The sequence below is a fragment of the Prionailurus bengalensis genome, chromosome C1, assembly GCF_016509475.1.
Source record: "Prionailurus bengalensis isolate Pbe53 chromosome C1, Fcat_Pben_1.1_paternal_pri, whole genome shotgun sequence".
Taxonomy (NCBI): domain Eukaryota; kingdom Metazoa; phylum Chordata; class Mammalia; order Carnivora; family Felidae; genus Prionailurus; species Prionailurus bengalensis.
Window position 1 is genome coordinate 76,187,439 of NC_057345.1, and position 18,409 is coordinate 76,205,847.

Sequence of the window (18,409 nt, forward strand, 5' to 3'; positions counted from 1 at the left end):
GGTGCAGGGAACCGCAAAAGAGCGCTCAAGAGATGGTGGGAAACAGTTTCATCTCCCAACCAGCCTACCACCCAGAGCACAGGAAGAAAACTATGCTAAGAAAAGGCTCTCAGCAAAATTAGCCTTTGGAATACTGATTCACCTGAGATGAAACTAAATTTTGAAACAAACAGTGAAGTTCAAATAAATATACTTACAGTGGTCAAAGAGATAAAAGCATAACGATTAAAAAATGGGTACATATGACATAAGAGCAAATGGCTATAAAACATTTAGAAATTTTGAGCCTGGGTGACTCAGTTGGTCAAGCATCCAACTGCTGGGCTCAGGTCATGACCTCATGGTTCTTGGGATGCAGCCCCACATTGGGCCCTGCACTGGCAGCATAGCCTGCTTAGGATTCTCTCTCTCCCCCTCCCCCACTCGCTCTCACACTCTCTCTCTCAAAATAATTTTTTTTTAATGTTTATTTATTTTTGAGAAAGAGAGGGCACAAGCAGGGGAGGTGTGGAGAAAGAGAGACAGACACAGAATCTGAAGTAGACTCCAGGCTGTGAGCTGTCAGCACAGAGCCTGACACGGGGCTCAAACTCATGAACAGGGAGATCATAACCTGAACCAAGTCAGATGCTTAATCGACTGAGCCACCCAGGCGCCCCATCAAAATAAATATATATATGTATTTTTTTTTAATTTTTTTTTCAACGTTTTTATTTATTTTTGGGACAGAGAGAGACCGAGCATGAACGGGGGAGGGGCAGAGAGAGAGGGAGACACAGTATTGGAAACAGGCTCCAGGCTCTGAGCCATCAGCCCAGAGCCCGACGCGGGGCTCAAACTCACAGACCGCGAGATCGTGACCTGGCTGAAGTCGGACGCTTAACCGACTGCGCCACCCAGGCGCCCCATATATTTTTTTTTAATTTAGAAGTTTGGGGATGAAAAAAGTCACTGAGCTTAAAAATATGAAAAATAAGACTGTACTCAGCTGCAGAAAGAAGTAATGAATTAGATAAGCATTCTGAGTTTACCCAGATCCCAGCAGAGAGAGGCAGAGATTAAAAAGCACACACACACTCCCATGGGTGATCGATTGAGAGACTCTAACATACCTCTAATAGGAATTACAGGAAAAAATGGAAGAAATGATGGAGCAAGTGTGGAAGTCATATTTAAAGAGATTTTGCTGAAATTTTCCAAAATTGAAGAAAGTTGAGTCCTTAGCTATAGATATTGAGCAGGATTAATCCACACACATTCAAAATGAAAGTGAAATTGTAGAAGACCTGGTATTAAAGGTAAAATCTTAAAAGTTGTCATAGGGAAGGAGATTGCCCACTAAAGGACAAATGCGGAGTGACAGCAGACTTCCCAGCAGTGAAAATACAGGCCAGAAGAAGATGGAATAGTATTTTAATGTGCTGAAGGGGAATTACTGCCAACAGAGAATTTTATAACTTATGAAACTATTCAAGAATGAAAGCAATAGAGGCACCTGGGTGGCTCAGTCAGCTAAGCATCTAACTTCGGCTCAGATCATGATCTCACAGTTTGTGAGTTTGAGACCCACATGAGGCTCTCTGCTGACAGTGTAGAGCTACTTTGGATCCTCTGACTCCCTCTGTCTGTCACTCCCCCACTAGTTCATGCACACTGTCTCTCAAAAATAAACAAACATTAAACAAAAAAGATGAAATCAATAGGGACATGTTCTGACATACAAGTATATGAGTTTTCTATCCACAGACCTTTATTAAAAGAATTATTAAGGGATATTACTTCAACTAAAAGGAAAATGAACCCAGAGAGAAGATACAGGATCTAAGAAAACTGGTGAGCACATGACTTAATAAATATGTAAATAAACACAGTCACCTCTAGGTCATTTTTTAAAATGTGTGTTTCAGAAGAAAAGTAAAACCCCAACAATAACAAAATGTGATAGTTCAGTGGGTAGTTAAAATGTGCTTGGAGTGGGATTGCAATAGTGAAAAATTTTAAAGCGTATATTCTAAGAAATTATAGGTAGTATCTTTCTAAAACTACAGTCTACACCTTACTAACCCAGCTGAGGCAGGATGGCAAATAAGAGATGTGGAAAATGTTAACAGTGCAGGGGAAGGCAGAAATAAATCCAAAGACCAGTAAATATACAAATATGAGTGAGCAAAGTAATTAATGGATTTAATTCACTTGTAAAAAGAAAGAAATGATTTGTTTGGATTTTTTTTTAATCCATAAAAGACATACCCAAAAAATAAAATCACAGACAGGGGTGCAAAGTAGATTGAAGAATAATATTAAAACAAAAAAAAAGCTGGTGGGACACTGTCAATATTAGACACATTTAGCCTTGCCATCTTCAAGAATGCACTCTTTATCAGAACAAGATACATACATGAGTTTTAAAAGATGTGTAAATTCTTGTAGTCACCACCACAGACAGGATACAGAGGAATCCCAACACCCTAAGGAATTCCCCTGTGCTGAAATTCTGGAGGGAACCCCCGGCAACTGCCCACAACTTCTCTGTCCTGTTTTACAGAATGCCGTGTAAAGTCAGATGGCACATTTTTTTAACACTGGCATTGGTTTCAACAGAAAAATTGCCTAAGTGCATGTCGTCATTGGAATGTTTTTAAATTATAGCATATGCACACTATGAATTCTGGTGGTCCTTAAAATGAAGTAGAGCCCTATGTGCCAATGTGTTAAGATCTTCAGGACTTATAATGAAAGTGAAAAGCTCGAGGTGCATGAATAGTCTATATAGTAAGATCCCATGTGTTTATATGTCATATATATGCAAATACACAGATATAGATCTGGAAGAGTGTACACCAGACTTAGCCGGGCTTACTAAGGAATGGCACAAGGGTAGAAAGGGAGAAAGGAGGACTCTACCTTCTGTGTTAAAGATAAGTATTCATGGGGCGCCTGTGTGTCTCAGTTTGTTAGCGTCCATCCAACTCTTGATTTCGGCTGAGGTCATGATCTCGCAGTTCATGGGATTGAGCCCAGCATAGGCCTCCATGCTGAGCATGGAGCCTGATTAAGAGTCTCTCTCTTTCTCTCCCTCTCCCTTTGCCCCTGTCCCACTTACTCACATGCTCTCTCATGTTCTCTCTCCCAGAAAAAAAGTGTTAAAAAAATGATTAGAAAGAAGATTTATGATAGTGAATAATAAAACTATTTAGGCATAACTTGACATTAAGTACCCAACATCTATGTGAAGAAAGCTATAAAACACTCCTGAAAGGCATAAAATTGGGTGAAAACAAATGAAAACACACCACGAAGGAGGAGAATCAATGCCATGAAGATGTCAGTTCTTCTTAAATTAATTTATAAATGTAATTTAGTCCCAATAAAAATGCCACCAAGGTGTTGTTGTTTTCTGGATCTAGACAAGTTGATTTTAAAGTTCATCGTGAAAGACAAGCATGAGATTGAGCACTTACCACACCAATTACTGATTAGTTGTCTTTCTGCTGTGCTTGACCTTGAAGGGGTTCTTTTTTTTTTTTTAATGTTTATTTATTTTTAAGAGAGAGCCACTGAGTGTGAGCAGGGGAGAGGTAGAGAGAGGGGGGGACACAGAATCCAAAGCTGTCAGCACAGAGCCCGATGCAGGGCTCAAACTCGTGAACTGTGAGATCATGACCTGAGCTGAAGTCGGATGATTAACCAACTGAGCCACCCAGGCGCCCCGACCTTGAAGGACTTCTTGTTCTTCTATTCCTCACATAATATCTGGCATAAGTAGATACTCCAAGATGCCTGACCTCTCCTGAGGGCACGCATACAACACTCCACTTTCATGTTCTGTCTGCCCTACCCCACTGCCATCAATGCCATTTATATCTGTGACATGTAATAGATAAGCTGGCCCTTCTTCATGTTGCTCTTTGTTATTTCAAGCAGCTTCTCTGAAGCTAAGTGGTTTTGTTTTGTTTTGTTTTGCTTTTACCCTCAGCTCTTTTGGTGTCTCATTCATGCCAATACGATACTTTTTCAACTTGTTACCGCAGGTGGGTTCTGCTTTGTACTGCATTGCTTTTCTAGAAATTGTGTAAGTTAAGCAGATCTTATTTTTACATTATACAGTAAATGCTATAATCCTAACAAAGTACTGGGAATCAAATCACTATCATCAAAGGTATATCATACAATCAAAGATGGAGGAATGAACAGTAATGATTTAAAATAGTGAAAATTACTATTAAAAGGTCCCAATTTCCATTGACCATGCAGGGCATTTCAATAGGTGATAAAGTATTTCAACATATTCCACTTAATATTCCACTTAATTCCACTCTTTGTGGGTATAAATTTGACAATTACAATGTTAAATATTTGATTCTTTTCTTAGATATGAGCAGCACGTCAGGCATGGTTTAGATAGCTTGTTTCCTTTCCTAAGGCGGCCTGAATGTTTACTTTATTTCTCTTGAAAACACACTGAGTTCCTTCCCCCTACCAAAAACAGCTGTTGTGTTATCTCAAAATAATTTACCAGTAGGAATGTATGAATCCAAATTTCACTGAGCCCACTTCTGAAACCTTTAGGTTTCTTTTCCAGAACTATTTCCTATATATCACAGTGATGGAAGACTTTTGCATGAATAGTTTTATTCCTCCAGGTTCTTTAATTGCAAGACCTTGAGGGTCATAGTATACATTTTTATCACCTAGATATCAGCTGCTCCTTAGGATCCAGAGCCTAATGGATCAAATTGCAGTCCATAGCCCCATGACCCTCTCCAAGTTCTACAGACTCCTGGAAGGGTTTGGTTCTTATGGTTCTCATTCCTACTTCCGTGGAAACAGTTTAGATGATAGACTATTACCATCCCTGGCAAATTCTCCCCATCTGTACAGTTTGGATCCAGGCATGAAATCTTCCTTTTTGTTGTGATTTTTACAAAATTTACTCACAAAAGCTGTGTGTGTGCGTGTGTGTGTGTGTGTATGTGTATGTTCTGTAGCAGATTATACCAAAGTTTCGGGGAAGATTGAAAGGTATTTATATCTCAAAATAGAAATATGGGGCACCTGGGTGGCTCAGTCAGTTAAGCTCCTGACTTCGGCTCAGGTCATAATCTCGTGGTCTGTGAGTTTGAGCCCCATGTCAGGCTCTGTACTGACAGCTCAGAGCCTGGAGCCTGCTTCAGATTCTCTGTCTCCCTCTCTCTCTGCCCCTCCCCTGCTCACACTCTGTCTGTCTCTCTCAAAAATAAATAAACATTTTTTAAAAATGTAAAAAGAAAGAAAAGAAATAATGAGCATATACTCCAGCCTCCTTCCATGTTGCCTGACCTATTTTGTTTGATTCTAGCCCCTCTCTGCTTTGCTGACTCACCACTTCCCACCTCCAAACCTGTTCATCCCCAGATAAAGTAGGGTTGGCCATTGTTATTGCCATGGCTTCACCTGACCTTTGCTCTCAGTGATCACATTCTGTGTCCCTCTCCTCCTTGTTTCCAAGCTAACTTAGATATTTTCCTTAATATAGATGATTTTATTCAAGAATTATTCTCATATCCACCTTTAGGATAGTAACTTTCTCACCTTGCTATATTTTGAGTTAGATTCTCTTGCTCATCCTGCTTTTTCAATCTTTTTCTCTTCCCCTACCCCATTTCTTCCCCCTCCAGTCTCTCTTTCCCTTCACAAACACACATTGTAGCTCCTGGTCTCAAGCCCTTTTCCTCCAAAGGCATTCTGAGGGTTGCTCCTAAATAAAAATGGACTTCCTCTGCATTGTGATGTGTGTGTACAAGCTGGTGGTGATGGTCTGAACCTTAGTGTTTCGTGGAGGGCTTTCTCCCTACCCACCCCCCAGGTGCTCTCCCTTAGTCCTGCACCAGCAGCCTGAGACCCTGATATTCCTTTGAAATTTGTGTTCTAGCCTCTCGGTAAGGCTTGTTTGGTTCTCTAACCTTTAAATTACTGGATAAAGGTAAAGAGAAAAGAGGTATGTAGATTTAAATAGCAAATTTCTCAAAAGAGCAAGAAAAGTGAAACAAAAAATTTCAAGTTCTTGTAAGCTGCTGTTTTTTTACAAAAGATACCACAAAAACACCCTTTACCATTTGTTGTTTTTGCTGCTGCCTTATCTTTGTCTGTCTTTCCCTTTTTTACTGTACCTTTGAAAATATAGATTCTTCTCTGGTTCTTCTCAATGCTAGAATGTTCACAAATTCTATGTCTATTAAACACGGCAGGGGTAACTTCCTCTCACCTGTGGCCGTTTTACTATTCCAGTCTTCATGCTCTTACTGTTGGACTCCTTAACCTGCCCTGTTCCTTTTCATCCTTTTCAATCCAGGTTCCTGGATTAGGCAACCTGCCATCACATTCTTTGGGAATTCTCCTCTGAGTTGCGTCTCTGCTGGAGTCTTCTATGAAATGTTCTCTCAGCAGCTCGAGCAGCTATTGTTCTTAGCAAGTGAACACCAGTATTTTTTTTTTTTGACTCTCTGCTCACTTCTGAATAGTTAACAGCTGCTGAAAAATAGAACACCATCCTTACCCTCCTGGAATTTAATAAGTAGGCACCTTTTTAAAATTCTGTCTCTGTGAAGATTGAAAGAGAAATAGGGCATCAGAAGGCTGAAAGGAACTTGGGGAGATCAACTGGGCTGTTCTCCGTGAAGCCCTCAAAGAAGAAGCTGGGTGAGATGGGAAGATGTGTGGAATTAGAAGAACACAAGTCTGTAAACAAAAGACAGGTTTAAATTCCTGCGCTACCATTTCCTAGCTATGTGAACTTGGGCACGTCACTTCCGTTCAGTTGGGTTTCTTCTTCTGTAGAAGGGAGAGAATATGACCTGCCTCCCTGGCATGGCAGATGTTAGCCAGTCAGGGACCTTTGTGCAGAATCTAAAAATGTATCCCCGCTGTGTGACCATAGGTAGCCCCAGGAGGATGGAGCTCCCATCCTGCTGAGGGAAACACAGCAGGATTTCAGCCCACCCTTGCCCCCTTAGCTCTGCACCCTCTCGTGCCCTGCATATCCTAAAACCCTACACAAACTCCAGAGGTCTGTCATCTTCCACCATTAGGAACAAGCCTGGGGAAGCACTGGGCAGGGGGACAGTAATGGGGTCTGCTGGTTGCTTGGCAGGGAGTTAGCACTGAAGAAGGTGTCCGCCTTTTTACCTTCTAACTGGTCTTGCTTTCACAAGTGGATTCTCCTGTGTTTTCATCACAACACTGACAATGCCTTATTAACATACTGGCTCAAATGTGTCCCTCTTGGGGAAGGTCCTCGGGGAAGCGCTCCCTGTCCCTGCTCAGCTCTGGCCCCCACCTACTGCTTACTACACAGACCATTACAGCATCCAGTGAGACCACTAATGGGAAAACATCCAGAACCTGACCCCAAACTGAACTGCTTACTTGTCTCTCTTCTGTATTCCTTAAGGATAGTCTGGCATTCTAGGCTTCCTCCTATTTTCGATCCCAGGGTTTTCCAAGGTAGAGTGTTTGACCCCCCAGAAGTGCAAAAGATGCTCCACTGAAAGGTGAGATAAAAACAAAAACTTTTAGATAGGCATACCTCATTTTATTGCACTTCCCTTGATTGTCCTCTGCAAATACTGTGTTTTTCACAAATGGAAGATTTGTGGCAATCCTGTGTTGGGCAAGTCTGTTGGCGCCACTTTTCCAACATTTACTTGCTTTGGGTCTCGGTGTCACATTGTAGTTCGTGCAAGGTTTCAAACTTCTCCGTTCTTATTATTATTTGCTGTGGCGATCTGTGATCAGTGATTATGACTTGCTGAAAGCTCAGATGATGGTTCGTATTTTTTTGACATAACACTTTCGCACTCTTCATAGACTATAGTATAGTGTAAATATGCACTGGGAAACCAAAAATGTCATTTGACTCACTGTGTTGCAGTATTTGCTTTGTTGTGGTGGTCTGGAACTGAACCTGCAATATCTTCAAGGTATGCCTGTATTTATTTTAGGCTTAAAGGGAAGGGAATCAAGCTTTTCTAATATTTCACATATGAATTGACAGAACTTTATGGTTATAATTTTGAATAGAAATAAATATACCGGGTGGGCACGCTCAACATTTTTCCCTGACATGGGTAAGTGATAAAAATGTTCGAAGACCACCACTCTATTCTCACACCTCTGTAGCCAACAAATTCTGGTAAAATGCAGACCCATTTATTATTCTTCCCTGCTGCTTTTGTGTTTTTTTTTTTTTTGGTATAATTTATTGTCAAATTGGCTTCCATACAACACCCACTGTTCATCCCAGCAGTGCCCTCCTCAATGCCCATCACCCATTTTCCCTCTTCCCTGCTTCTTTTGATTGACATAATATGTAATTGCTCCCTGCTTAATCTTCCAGGACAGAACTTATAAATTTTTTTTAATGTTTATTTATTTTTCCGAGAGAGAGAGAGACAAAGCGTGAGCAGGGGAGGGACAGAGAGAGAGAGGGAGACACAGAATCGGAAGCAGGCTCCAGGCACCTGGAACCTGATGTCAGCACAGAGCCTGATGCGGGGCTCCAACTCACAAACCGTGAGATCATGACCTGAGCCAGAGTTGGACGCTTAACCGATTGAGCCACCCAGGTGTCCCAGGACAGAACTTTTATAACTCTTGTAGAGAGACTTCCTCTCTCTCCCTAGCCTCATTCTTTCACTGTTATCTGCACAGGGTATTGAAGAAGTAAGCTTTTTTTCCCCCTAAAACATAATTTGCATAAGGTAATTTGTTACTTACAATAAAGTAAAATTGGTATCTTTTTTGTTTAATTCTAGAAATTCGGTAAAATAAAATAAGAATGTGGGCTCTGGGTGCAGGTGGCCTGAGTGACTTAACCTTTCTGTGCCTTTCTCCTCATCTGTGAAACGGGAATAATAAGAGTACCCGCCTCATCAGATTAAGGTGACAATGAAAAGAATGATTACCTGTGACATTCTTAGAATAGGGTCAGTTGCATATTAAACACAGCAGAAGTTTTCTGCTGTCACCCACTATAATCACCATCCGTATTTTCATCCCTCGGAGAGAGATGGGCCACACCCAGACATACGGAACTCTGAACTGGAACTACCAGTGTCAGTTCTGGATTCACCCACTTTCTCAGCAAGTACATACTGGTGTTCTCCTTTGTACTGGGCGCTCTGCGAAGTGCTGGATGCTCCACTCCATTGTCAGACCTCGTACTTCTCTCCGGTGGCTTGTATCTCCCATGCCATCAACGCGTGGTCACATCCCCATGCCACAGCAGCCCACTTGGCAACGGATTCAGTTTCTGCTTCTATAATCCATAGAAAAGGCTTTGCTGTTTATGACCAAAATCACTAAGTATTTTGCTGTTGCAGAATCACTGAATGCTATGGTTTTCCAGCCATTTGACATCTTACAGTACAAATAGATCTTCCCTGCATTATTAATCCCACATGTTATTGCTGTCGATTCCTTGGGTGGTTATTCTCCCTCTACACCGTTTGCTTGTTGTTCAAAGAGTTCCACCTACATGGACTTCTTCGTAGGGACAATTCCTCCTGGTTGATTCAAAGAGGACGCTGCCTTACATTCCCTCATATTCAGAAAGTATGCGTGCACTATCTCTTACCCAAATTTCAATGTCTGGGGCTACTGGACATTTTTAGGGCTTACTATTTTTTTCGATGAATTGAAGTATTGGTACAGGAATAAAAGTTGTTGAGGTAATATTTTTTATAAAAAGCCAGCAAGTTTAAACCTAATTATTTTACTGTGGAACACTTCTGTATTGTTCCATATCTTTCTGCAGAGAGATGAAATGGCTTTCATAAAAGCTTGGTAAATTCCCATTGTAATAAGGCCATTTGCGCTCCTGTGCATGCAGTTCGGGGTATGGGTAGAAAGTAAAGGGGAAATGATAAAGACAAATTCTTCCACATTCCCTCCTTCCAATCCTTTTAATTCTCATACATAAGTTTATGTCATCTCAGAAGCCATCCGATTCAGGATTGAGCCTGATAAGGGGTGACTAGCTGGCTCAGTCAGGAGAACATGTGATTCCTCATGTTGAGGTCATGAGTTCAAGCCCCATGTTGGCATAAATCTTACTTAAGAAAAGATTGAGTCTGAGAAGGACATGTACTTCCCAGTGATTGATTCTCCCAGGCTCCAGTGAGGGAAGAAATGCAAAATTTTAAAACACACAAATATTCTTTAGATATTTATTTTGTTGTGAGTTGTTCTAAGTCCTAGCAGAACCGCTGTGTTTTATGTCATGACTTACACATGCTGAACAAAGTCAGATATTTCACTTTTCCCACCATGTGGGCTGAGGATAAAATCCTGGTGCCGGAATCGAACGTTGTATTCTCCAGGCAAAGGAAATGGACATTTATTGGATGTTATTGCTGCCCTCTCCACACTAATGACATTATCAAAGCTCTTTGAGTAATATAATTTGAAAATATTACTTCTGTGTTTCAGGTCATGCAAGACAAGATAATCTGCCTTCCAAAAAGGGTTCAGCCTTCTCAGAACCACTCTTCCATTTCAAATGTCTCTCAGGCAGTTGCCAGCACCACCCCACTGCCTCCCCCTAAACCATCTCCTACTAACCCCGCCACTGTGGAAATGAAAGGACTAAAGACAGATTTGGACCTTCAGCAGTACAGTTTCATAAACCAGATGTGTTACGAGCGAGCCCTCCACTGGTATGCCAAGTATTTCCCTTACCTTGTGCTCATCCATACCCTGGTCTTCATGCTCTGCAGCAACTTCTGGTTCAAATTCCCTGGCTCCAGCTCCAAAATAGAACATTTCATCTCGATCCTGGGTAAGTGTTTTGACTCTCCGTGGACCACCCGGGCTTTATCTGAAGTGTCTGGGGAGGATTCCGAAGAAAAGGACAACAGGAAGAATAACATGAGCAGGTCCAACACCATCCAGTCTGGTCCGGAAGGCAGCCTGGTCAACGCTCAGTCACTAAAGTCGATTCCCGAGAAGTTTGTGGTCGACAAGTCCACGGCGGGAGCACTGGATAAGAAGGAAGGTGAGCAGGCAAAGGCCTTATTTGAGAAGGTGAAGAAGTTCAGGCTGCATGTAGAAGAAGGTGATATCCTATATGCTATGTATGTTCGCCAGACTGTACTTAAGGTTATAAAGTTCCTGATCATCATTGCCTATAATAGCGCCCTGGTTTCCAAAGTTCAATTTACAGTGGACTGTAACGTTGACATTCAGGACATGACTGGATATAAAAACTTTTCTTGTAATCATACCATGGCCCATCTGTTCTCAAAACTGTCCTTTTGCTATCTGTGTTTTGTGAGTATCTATGGACTGACGTGCCTTTACACCTTATACTGGCTGTTCTATCGTTCTCTCCGGGAATACTCTTTCGAGTATGTCCGGCAGGAGACTGGAATCGATGATATTCCCGATGTGAAAAATGACTTTGCTTTTATGCTTCATATGATAGATCAGTATGACCCTCTGTATTCCAAGAGATTTGCGGTGTTCCTATCTGAAGTGAGTGAGAACAAATTAAAGCAGCTGAACTTAAATAACGAGTGGACTCCTGACAAACTGAGGCAGAAGCTCCAGACGAATGCCCATAACCGGCTAGAATTGCCTCTCATCATGCTCTCTGGCCTTCCAGACACGGTTTTCGAAATCACAGAGTTGCAGTCTTTAAAGCTTGAAATCATTAAGAACGTAATGATACCAGCCACCATCGCACAGCTAGACAATCTCCAAGAGCTCTCGCTGCACCAGTGCTCAGTCAAAATCCACAGTGCAGCGCTCTCTTTCCTGAAGGAAAACCTCAAGGTCTTGAGCGTCAAGTTTGATGACATGAGAGAGCTGCCGCCCTGGATGTATGGGCTCCGGAATCTGGAAGAGCTCTACCTGGTTGGGTCTCTAAGTCACGATATTTCCAAAAATGTCACTCTTGAGTCTCTGCGGGATCTCAAAAGCCTTAAAATTCTCTCTATCAAAAGCAACGTTTCCAAAATCCCTCAGGCCGTGGTGGACGTGTCCAGCCATCTGCAGAAGATGTGCATACACAACGACGGCACCAAGCTGGTGATGCTCAACAATTTAAAGAAGATGACCAATCTGACGGAGCTAGAGCTGGTCCACTGCGACCTGGAGCGCATTCCCCATGCCGTGTTTAGTCTGCTCAGCCTCCAGGAATTGGACCTCAAAGAAAACAATCTGAAATCTATAGAAGAAATCGTTAGCTTCCAGCACTTGAGAAAGTTGACAGTGCTCAAACTGTGGCACAACAGCATCACCTACATCCCGGAGCATATCAAGAAACTCACCAGCCTGGAGCGCCTGGCCTTCAGTCATAACAAAATAGAGGTGCTCCCTTCCCACCTCTTCCTATGCAACAAAATCCGATACTTGGACTTATCCTACAATGACATTCGGTTTATCCCACCTGAAATCGGAGTTCTACAAAGTTTACAGTACTTTTCCATCACCTGTAACAAAGTGGAGAGCCTTCCGGATGAACTTTACTTCTGCAAGAAACTTAAAACTCTGAAGATTGGGAAAAACAGCCTATCTGTACTTTCCCCGAAAATCGGAAATTTGTTATTTCTTTCCTACTTAGACGTTAAAGGCAATCACTTTGAAATTCTCCCGCCTGAACTGGGCGACTGCCGGGCTCTGAAGCGAGCTGGGTTAGTTGTTGAAGATGCTCTGTTTGAAACTCTGCCTTCTGACGTCCGGGAACAAATGAAAGCAGAATAACTTATTTTTCTTTAGAGCTTGACTGACACATGCTTCTACCAAATACAGTATCAATAATTAGGTAGTCTTAATGCCTTTCCTATTTTATTTTATTTTTTTTCTCTTTCACACAAAACAAAATGTACACAGAGATTGAGCAAGGAGTATGTATTTTTTAATAAAAATTTAATTGTATTTTCTCAACATTAATATTTTAAAGTTTTATTTGTCCTGGAACCTAATGTATCTATTATTGTTTTCTACTGACAGGAACAGGTGGTTCCATCTGTTTTTTGTTTTGTTTTGTTTTTTTGGGTTTTTTTTGTTTTTTTTCCTTTTTTTTTTCCATTCTTGTGAAAGGGAGGGAATTTTGAGTTGCATGCTTTTGGTATTTTTTAAATAGTCATTTTGCCAAGGTCATTTTTAGCTTGTTTACACCTGTACAGAGTCCTTGTTTTGTTTTCATTGTGTATGTACCAAGGAATTTCAGCTAGTTTATTGTAATACCAGCTGCCTTCTCCATTGGCCAAGTCCTTCATCCTACAGAAAATTTTTCTCTGGAGTGTAAATTCACATAAGTGCATTGTCACAGACGAGTGTTCTTAAAATTTCTCCTCCTCTCCAAAAGAACCCTAAATTGTGTTATTTCATATACCTGACAGTGAAAGTTATCCTTAGACTAGGATTTTGTGAGTGAAGACAATAATCTTCCATGGTTGGCTTCCTCGAATCGGTCATTTGTAATCTAACTGATCAGCGTTTTCAACGACGTTTCAAAAATATCATTTAAAAGCAAAATACAGAGGCCCTCCCCTCCCCTCGCCTTTTAATCTTAATATTGCTATGTAGTACTGGTGAACAACCTTAGAGAAGCTAGATTTATTTTAATTAAAATAGATAATTAAATTTAAAAATCAGAATCAGAAGCCTGGTTTTTAAGTAATTTAATAATCTCTGATATCTTGATATGTGGGTACATCAGATGGAAAAAAAAATCGCTGCGAAAGCACTCTGTTAAAGGGCTGGCGCACTGTAGTCAGGCGCCCTGATTGCCCTGGGCGGTGTGGGGTGGTCATCTATTCAGATTCTACCTGTTACACAAAATACCCATATATACAGAAATGGAGCTCCCTTAATCCTGCCCTTGCCGCAGATGCCAGTGATGCAAGCACAGGAACTTTCTGCTCTCTTTTGGCTTAAAATAAGCATCTCATCTAAAATGGTTCTTTCACTTTTGTTTTAAAGGGGCGAATAAATAGCTAAGCGGATGTCACTCAACTAATTTTTGCTTGATGGTCAGCAGAGCTTTTATTTATCTTTGTATTTAAACCAACATAGTATGCATCTTGGGCAAAATCCATCACTGATTCTTACTCTGTTAGAACAGGAAAATGAAAAGACTATTTGTGCCCTCAATCCAGGAACAGTATTACCAATCATGGGATTTTTGTTTTACGTAGTAAATCCATACGGACTGTTTCCGGAACTCTAGTCTGATCTAAGAAAGTTTTGTGACTTAACAGCGCAAGAAAATAGGAAGATGATTTGGGGGTTTCAGAACACTGCTTTTAGAATTTGCTCCTTGGTCCTAGTGATTTTGCTCAGTGCTGCTTCGAGTCGTATACAGAACATAACTACAGAAACTCCTCAACGGATACATGTACCTCAGTCGTGTTTTAAATGTTATGAGATGTCATGGAGTGAAGGATTTGGGAAAGAGATGCTTTTCATTTGTTTAATAATGAAATCACATAGTCCAAAGTGCTTTACTGTTTCTGCTCTGTGTTAAAGTGTTCAAATGGTGATTTTGTATAACTGATTTATTTCCCACTGGAACTGAAATGATATGTTTAAAATAGTAACATGGTTATATTTCTTGTATGATAAAATATTCAATTCCAGAATATGGTTAGGATCCTGATTATGAACAATGTGTTGTATTTAGAAACATAGCCCTATTTTGTTTTAAGCAAACAAAAGACCTGGAAGATTCTCCATGGCCGAGCATGACAAAAGTACCCTGTTGAAAGGTAAGCTTAAATAACTACTGGTAAAACACTGGGTGCACTATATTTCTGGACAAAATTTATAGTTATTTTCTATGTCACCCTTCAAAAGGGATCTATTCAGGTTAAAAATCATATTTATGCTGAAGTGTTTATCTGGTGTTAATTCATAATCTCCTATGGGTTCATAACTGAAGTAAGGCACTAATAAGTAGTTTTCTCACTTGTAATAATTTGTTCACAATTCCAAGAGACTTTGATCTGCTTTCTTAATGATGTCACAGGCTGACCCCAAACGTAAATTCTAAATAACATCCAGTAAATCGGTATTGCTCTATGACTTTATGTTTTAACTAAGAAGGAAAATTCATAGATGTTTCTATTAGATTTTATAAAAATTCAAAAGTCTCAAATGTCATCTTGAGTCTCAATTTTCTGACTCTGGCCCTTCTTAATATTGTAAGTTTTTGTTCACATTTATAAGCAAAAAGTATTCAATTACGTTTAGCCTTTAAATGGGAAACTCAGGTAAACGAACTGCTGACTTTTCTAAAGTCCTTTAATGGATCAACTCAGTGTAAAAGGGGTATTTACCTAATCCCTTTCTGTATTTTACAAGTGCTCTTGCTAACAAGGAACAAACTAGCTCTATTTCTCCAACCTCTATAGGATTCATGAGAAACTGCTTATGTAAATATAAAAGCACCATATGTAATCATAACTCCTATAGCTGCTTGACGCCCATGATGGGTATGCTTTTTGGTCAGTTTTAATGGTTAAGTATCGAACAGGTTATTTGTCTGGTGATGGTCTGGTTGAAACAGAGCATATAAGTCTATCCCAATGGAACTCACACCTAAGGAGACCACACCTCAGAAATTAGTCATGTGTTAGGTTTTTGTTTTGTTTTGTTCTTAACACAACATTTTTAATATAAATGTTCTTGATACAGTGAAACCTGTTACTTACAATTGTAAACTTTTTCTTATTGTTCACGCACCTCTTCCCTGCTGTTACATTTCCTATGTAGCTACTGTAAAGAGTTCGAACAATTCACATGGCATCCTGTTCAGCAGGCACTGCGTTTTCAGAAAGCCTTGGAAAATATGCCTGCTATGAGTATTTTGTTCATTCAGAGGTTCTACTTTATTTGCCTCTCACGCCGTCTTCATGAAAGAGCATCTTAAACCTCCTGGATTCTTTCTTGGGCTACTTGGTATGAGGAGAGCCCAAGTTCTTGCAATATGCTATCTTATGATCTCTGATATTAAGAAAGAGAAGACAAGTTCTTTACATCTCTTCTTACCATTTCCCCCAAGAAGAGTTTTGCTGTTGTTTATTTTTCTAATTCTTTTTTTAAAAAGTCCATTTATAAGTAGTTTATTTTACTTTCCAATTTCATGCCAAATACCTGATCCATAGTAATGATGTATTTACTTAAACAGTGAACACTCATGATCCATCTTTATGAAAATGGTCAGCAGTACTTAGTAGTGAATACATAAGATACATTTTAATATAATTTCAACTCGTGTTCTATTAATTCTGAAAGTGACCACGCTGGTCAAGCAGTTCACATTTTTGGTAGGATCTCAATAGTTCACAGTAGGGTCCAATAGCAGCCTTAAGTCAGTAAAACAAAGGAACAAAACAGAGCAGTGAGCAGTGAGGGGGATGCCTCAAGAGTCCGTAAGGTATTCTCATCTTCTCTTGTCTATTCAGACACGTTGTAGGAAAATTTGGACAGTCTCAGCCAGGCCTGCCATTGATTTTTCAGATTTAGGCCTCAGTGACATGCTTCTCATACAAGTTCATACTGGCTTTCAAACTAGGTGTCCACTCTTACTCCTTTCTCCCAGAGCCACACACTGACAAAAGTTAACATCCTGAAGTTCATTCTGGGGAAAGGAAAGAGTGTCCTCCCGCCCCCAAGGAATTTTTTTTTTTTTTTAAATCAGAAGACCTTGAAAAAGGGTACTTTGAAGAGCTTAATTTGTTGGCCGTGTTAAGTAACAGTTCCTCTGCATGGTTTTTAACGTGGTATAAATTGGCTTTCTGCGGAATACTAGTCTCTCTCCCACCTGATCCTGCCTCTTCAATGAGTATCTTTACTGGGGTTGAAACTCATAATGCCTTATGTGCTCACTCAGTTGTTGTTTGTTTGTTTGTTCTTCCTACGACTTGTTTTCTCTCACTGTCTCTATGTGTTCAGATTGTGTCAAATGCTGGTAAACCTCTAAGATTGTCAAGGAAATGCTTGAAAGTTGATTTGTCACAGTGCGAATTCATGATAAAATGTCTTAGTGTTATTTGGCTATGTAGTACATAGGAACGGAAAATAACTTAAATAAAGACATTTTTGTAATTTAAAATTGAGGTTTGTCCCTTATTCGATTGTAGAAATCATATTTATCTTTTGCATTTCTCTGGTGTTTTGCATGTTGTGTTGCCAAGGCTCTCCGTACTCTGCAGGAAGTAGGCTGCCTGGATCCTTCCACTTCGTGTCCAGCCTGTTTCTGCAATTGTGACTAATTATTTCCTTCCTTAATTCACTGCACTGCATCTACCTAAGGTGCCCCTGGAGTTTCATTTGGGCAATTAGCACATTAATATGTAATCTGGGGTGCAATTTCTGTGCATTTGCCAGATCAGATTGTACAATTGCTGTCCAGCCCAGCTTTCAGTAAATACTTTTATGGTCATGATCGTGGTTACTTAAAGGAATCAGAATGGTTCTCAGTTAGGATGCCTCCCCTTGTTAACCACGTACACACCAGGCTTATGGAAGCCCTTTTTAGGAAAAGTGAATACACCACTTATACATAAGAAAACCGCGATTGGTAACTTTTGAAGCTAATTTGTCACTTAACGTATTTTTCTATAGTCATCTATGACTCGTTATTTTACTGATGATCAACTGATAGTCCTTTGGAGAAAGACTATTGAGACTAGGAAGGATTCTGAGTTGGGGAGAGGCCCTGTGAATGTGGGCATCAGATTGTGTGTGAGCTCGAGAAATTTTGGACACAAGAGCAGAGAAATACAATAGAATAGACACAGCTGGTGATTTCAGTGCAATTTGTACATACGAAAAAGACTATCCACTGGTACCTTCTAATGTCCCATCTTCTGGTCCTTTCGTTTATACAGAATAGTGAGATAAACACTGGAATTAAATAAATTCATTCACTGTTGGTCAGGCTAGTAAGATATAAGCATTTTTGTTTGGGTGCAGAAGTCTGTAAGAGGAAAGTCACTGAAGGCAATTTTTGACTCAGTGGGGGTACTTACATGGCCATAGGCCTCCATATTTATAAATCTAAGTTTGAATGTTATCCTAAATATCCAAGTAGTAAAAAAAGTGAAAGGCTGAATTATTTTTGTGTGTAAATCTTTGAATGCAGGCTATACTTTACATTTCATATTTGAACAAAGCAACGTACAACCACATATAAGATTGGGCCCACAATAGATGACAGTTTTTTCAAAGTTAAAATATTTTGCATAAAAGACACAGCATGAAGCAAAGGTAATATCACCAAATGTAAACCAAATTGGCCATTCTGATTATTTTGATTTAGGGATTCCTGTTAGAAAGTTTGGGAACAAGTAGAAAATGGGCTCTCTCTTTAATTTTTTAATCTTTCAAGGAATTTATTTTATTTCAACTCAAGCTACATCTA

At 40.1% G+C, this 18,409-nt stretch overlaps 1 protein-coding gene across 1 annotated transcript in view; it reads left to right on the top strand.

Moving 5' to 3' along the window:
* LRRC8C (leucine rich repeat containing 8 VRAC subunit C) overlaps window positions 1–17,098 on the top strand; it is an 82,331-nt gene extending 65,233 nt beyond the window's left edge. The window contains exon 3 of the mRNA XM_043575529.1: window positions 10,468–17,098. Coding sequence (XP_043431464.1) covers window positions 10,468–12,741 — 2,274 coding nt within the window. The 3' untranslated portion in view covers window positions 12,742–17,098. The remainder of the gene's footprint in view (window positions 1–10,467) is intronic.
* The last annotated feature ends 1,311 nt before the right edge of the window (window positions 17,099–18,409 follow it).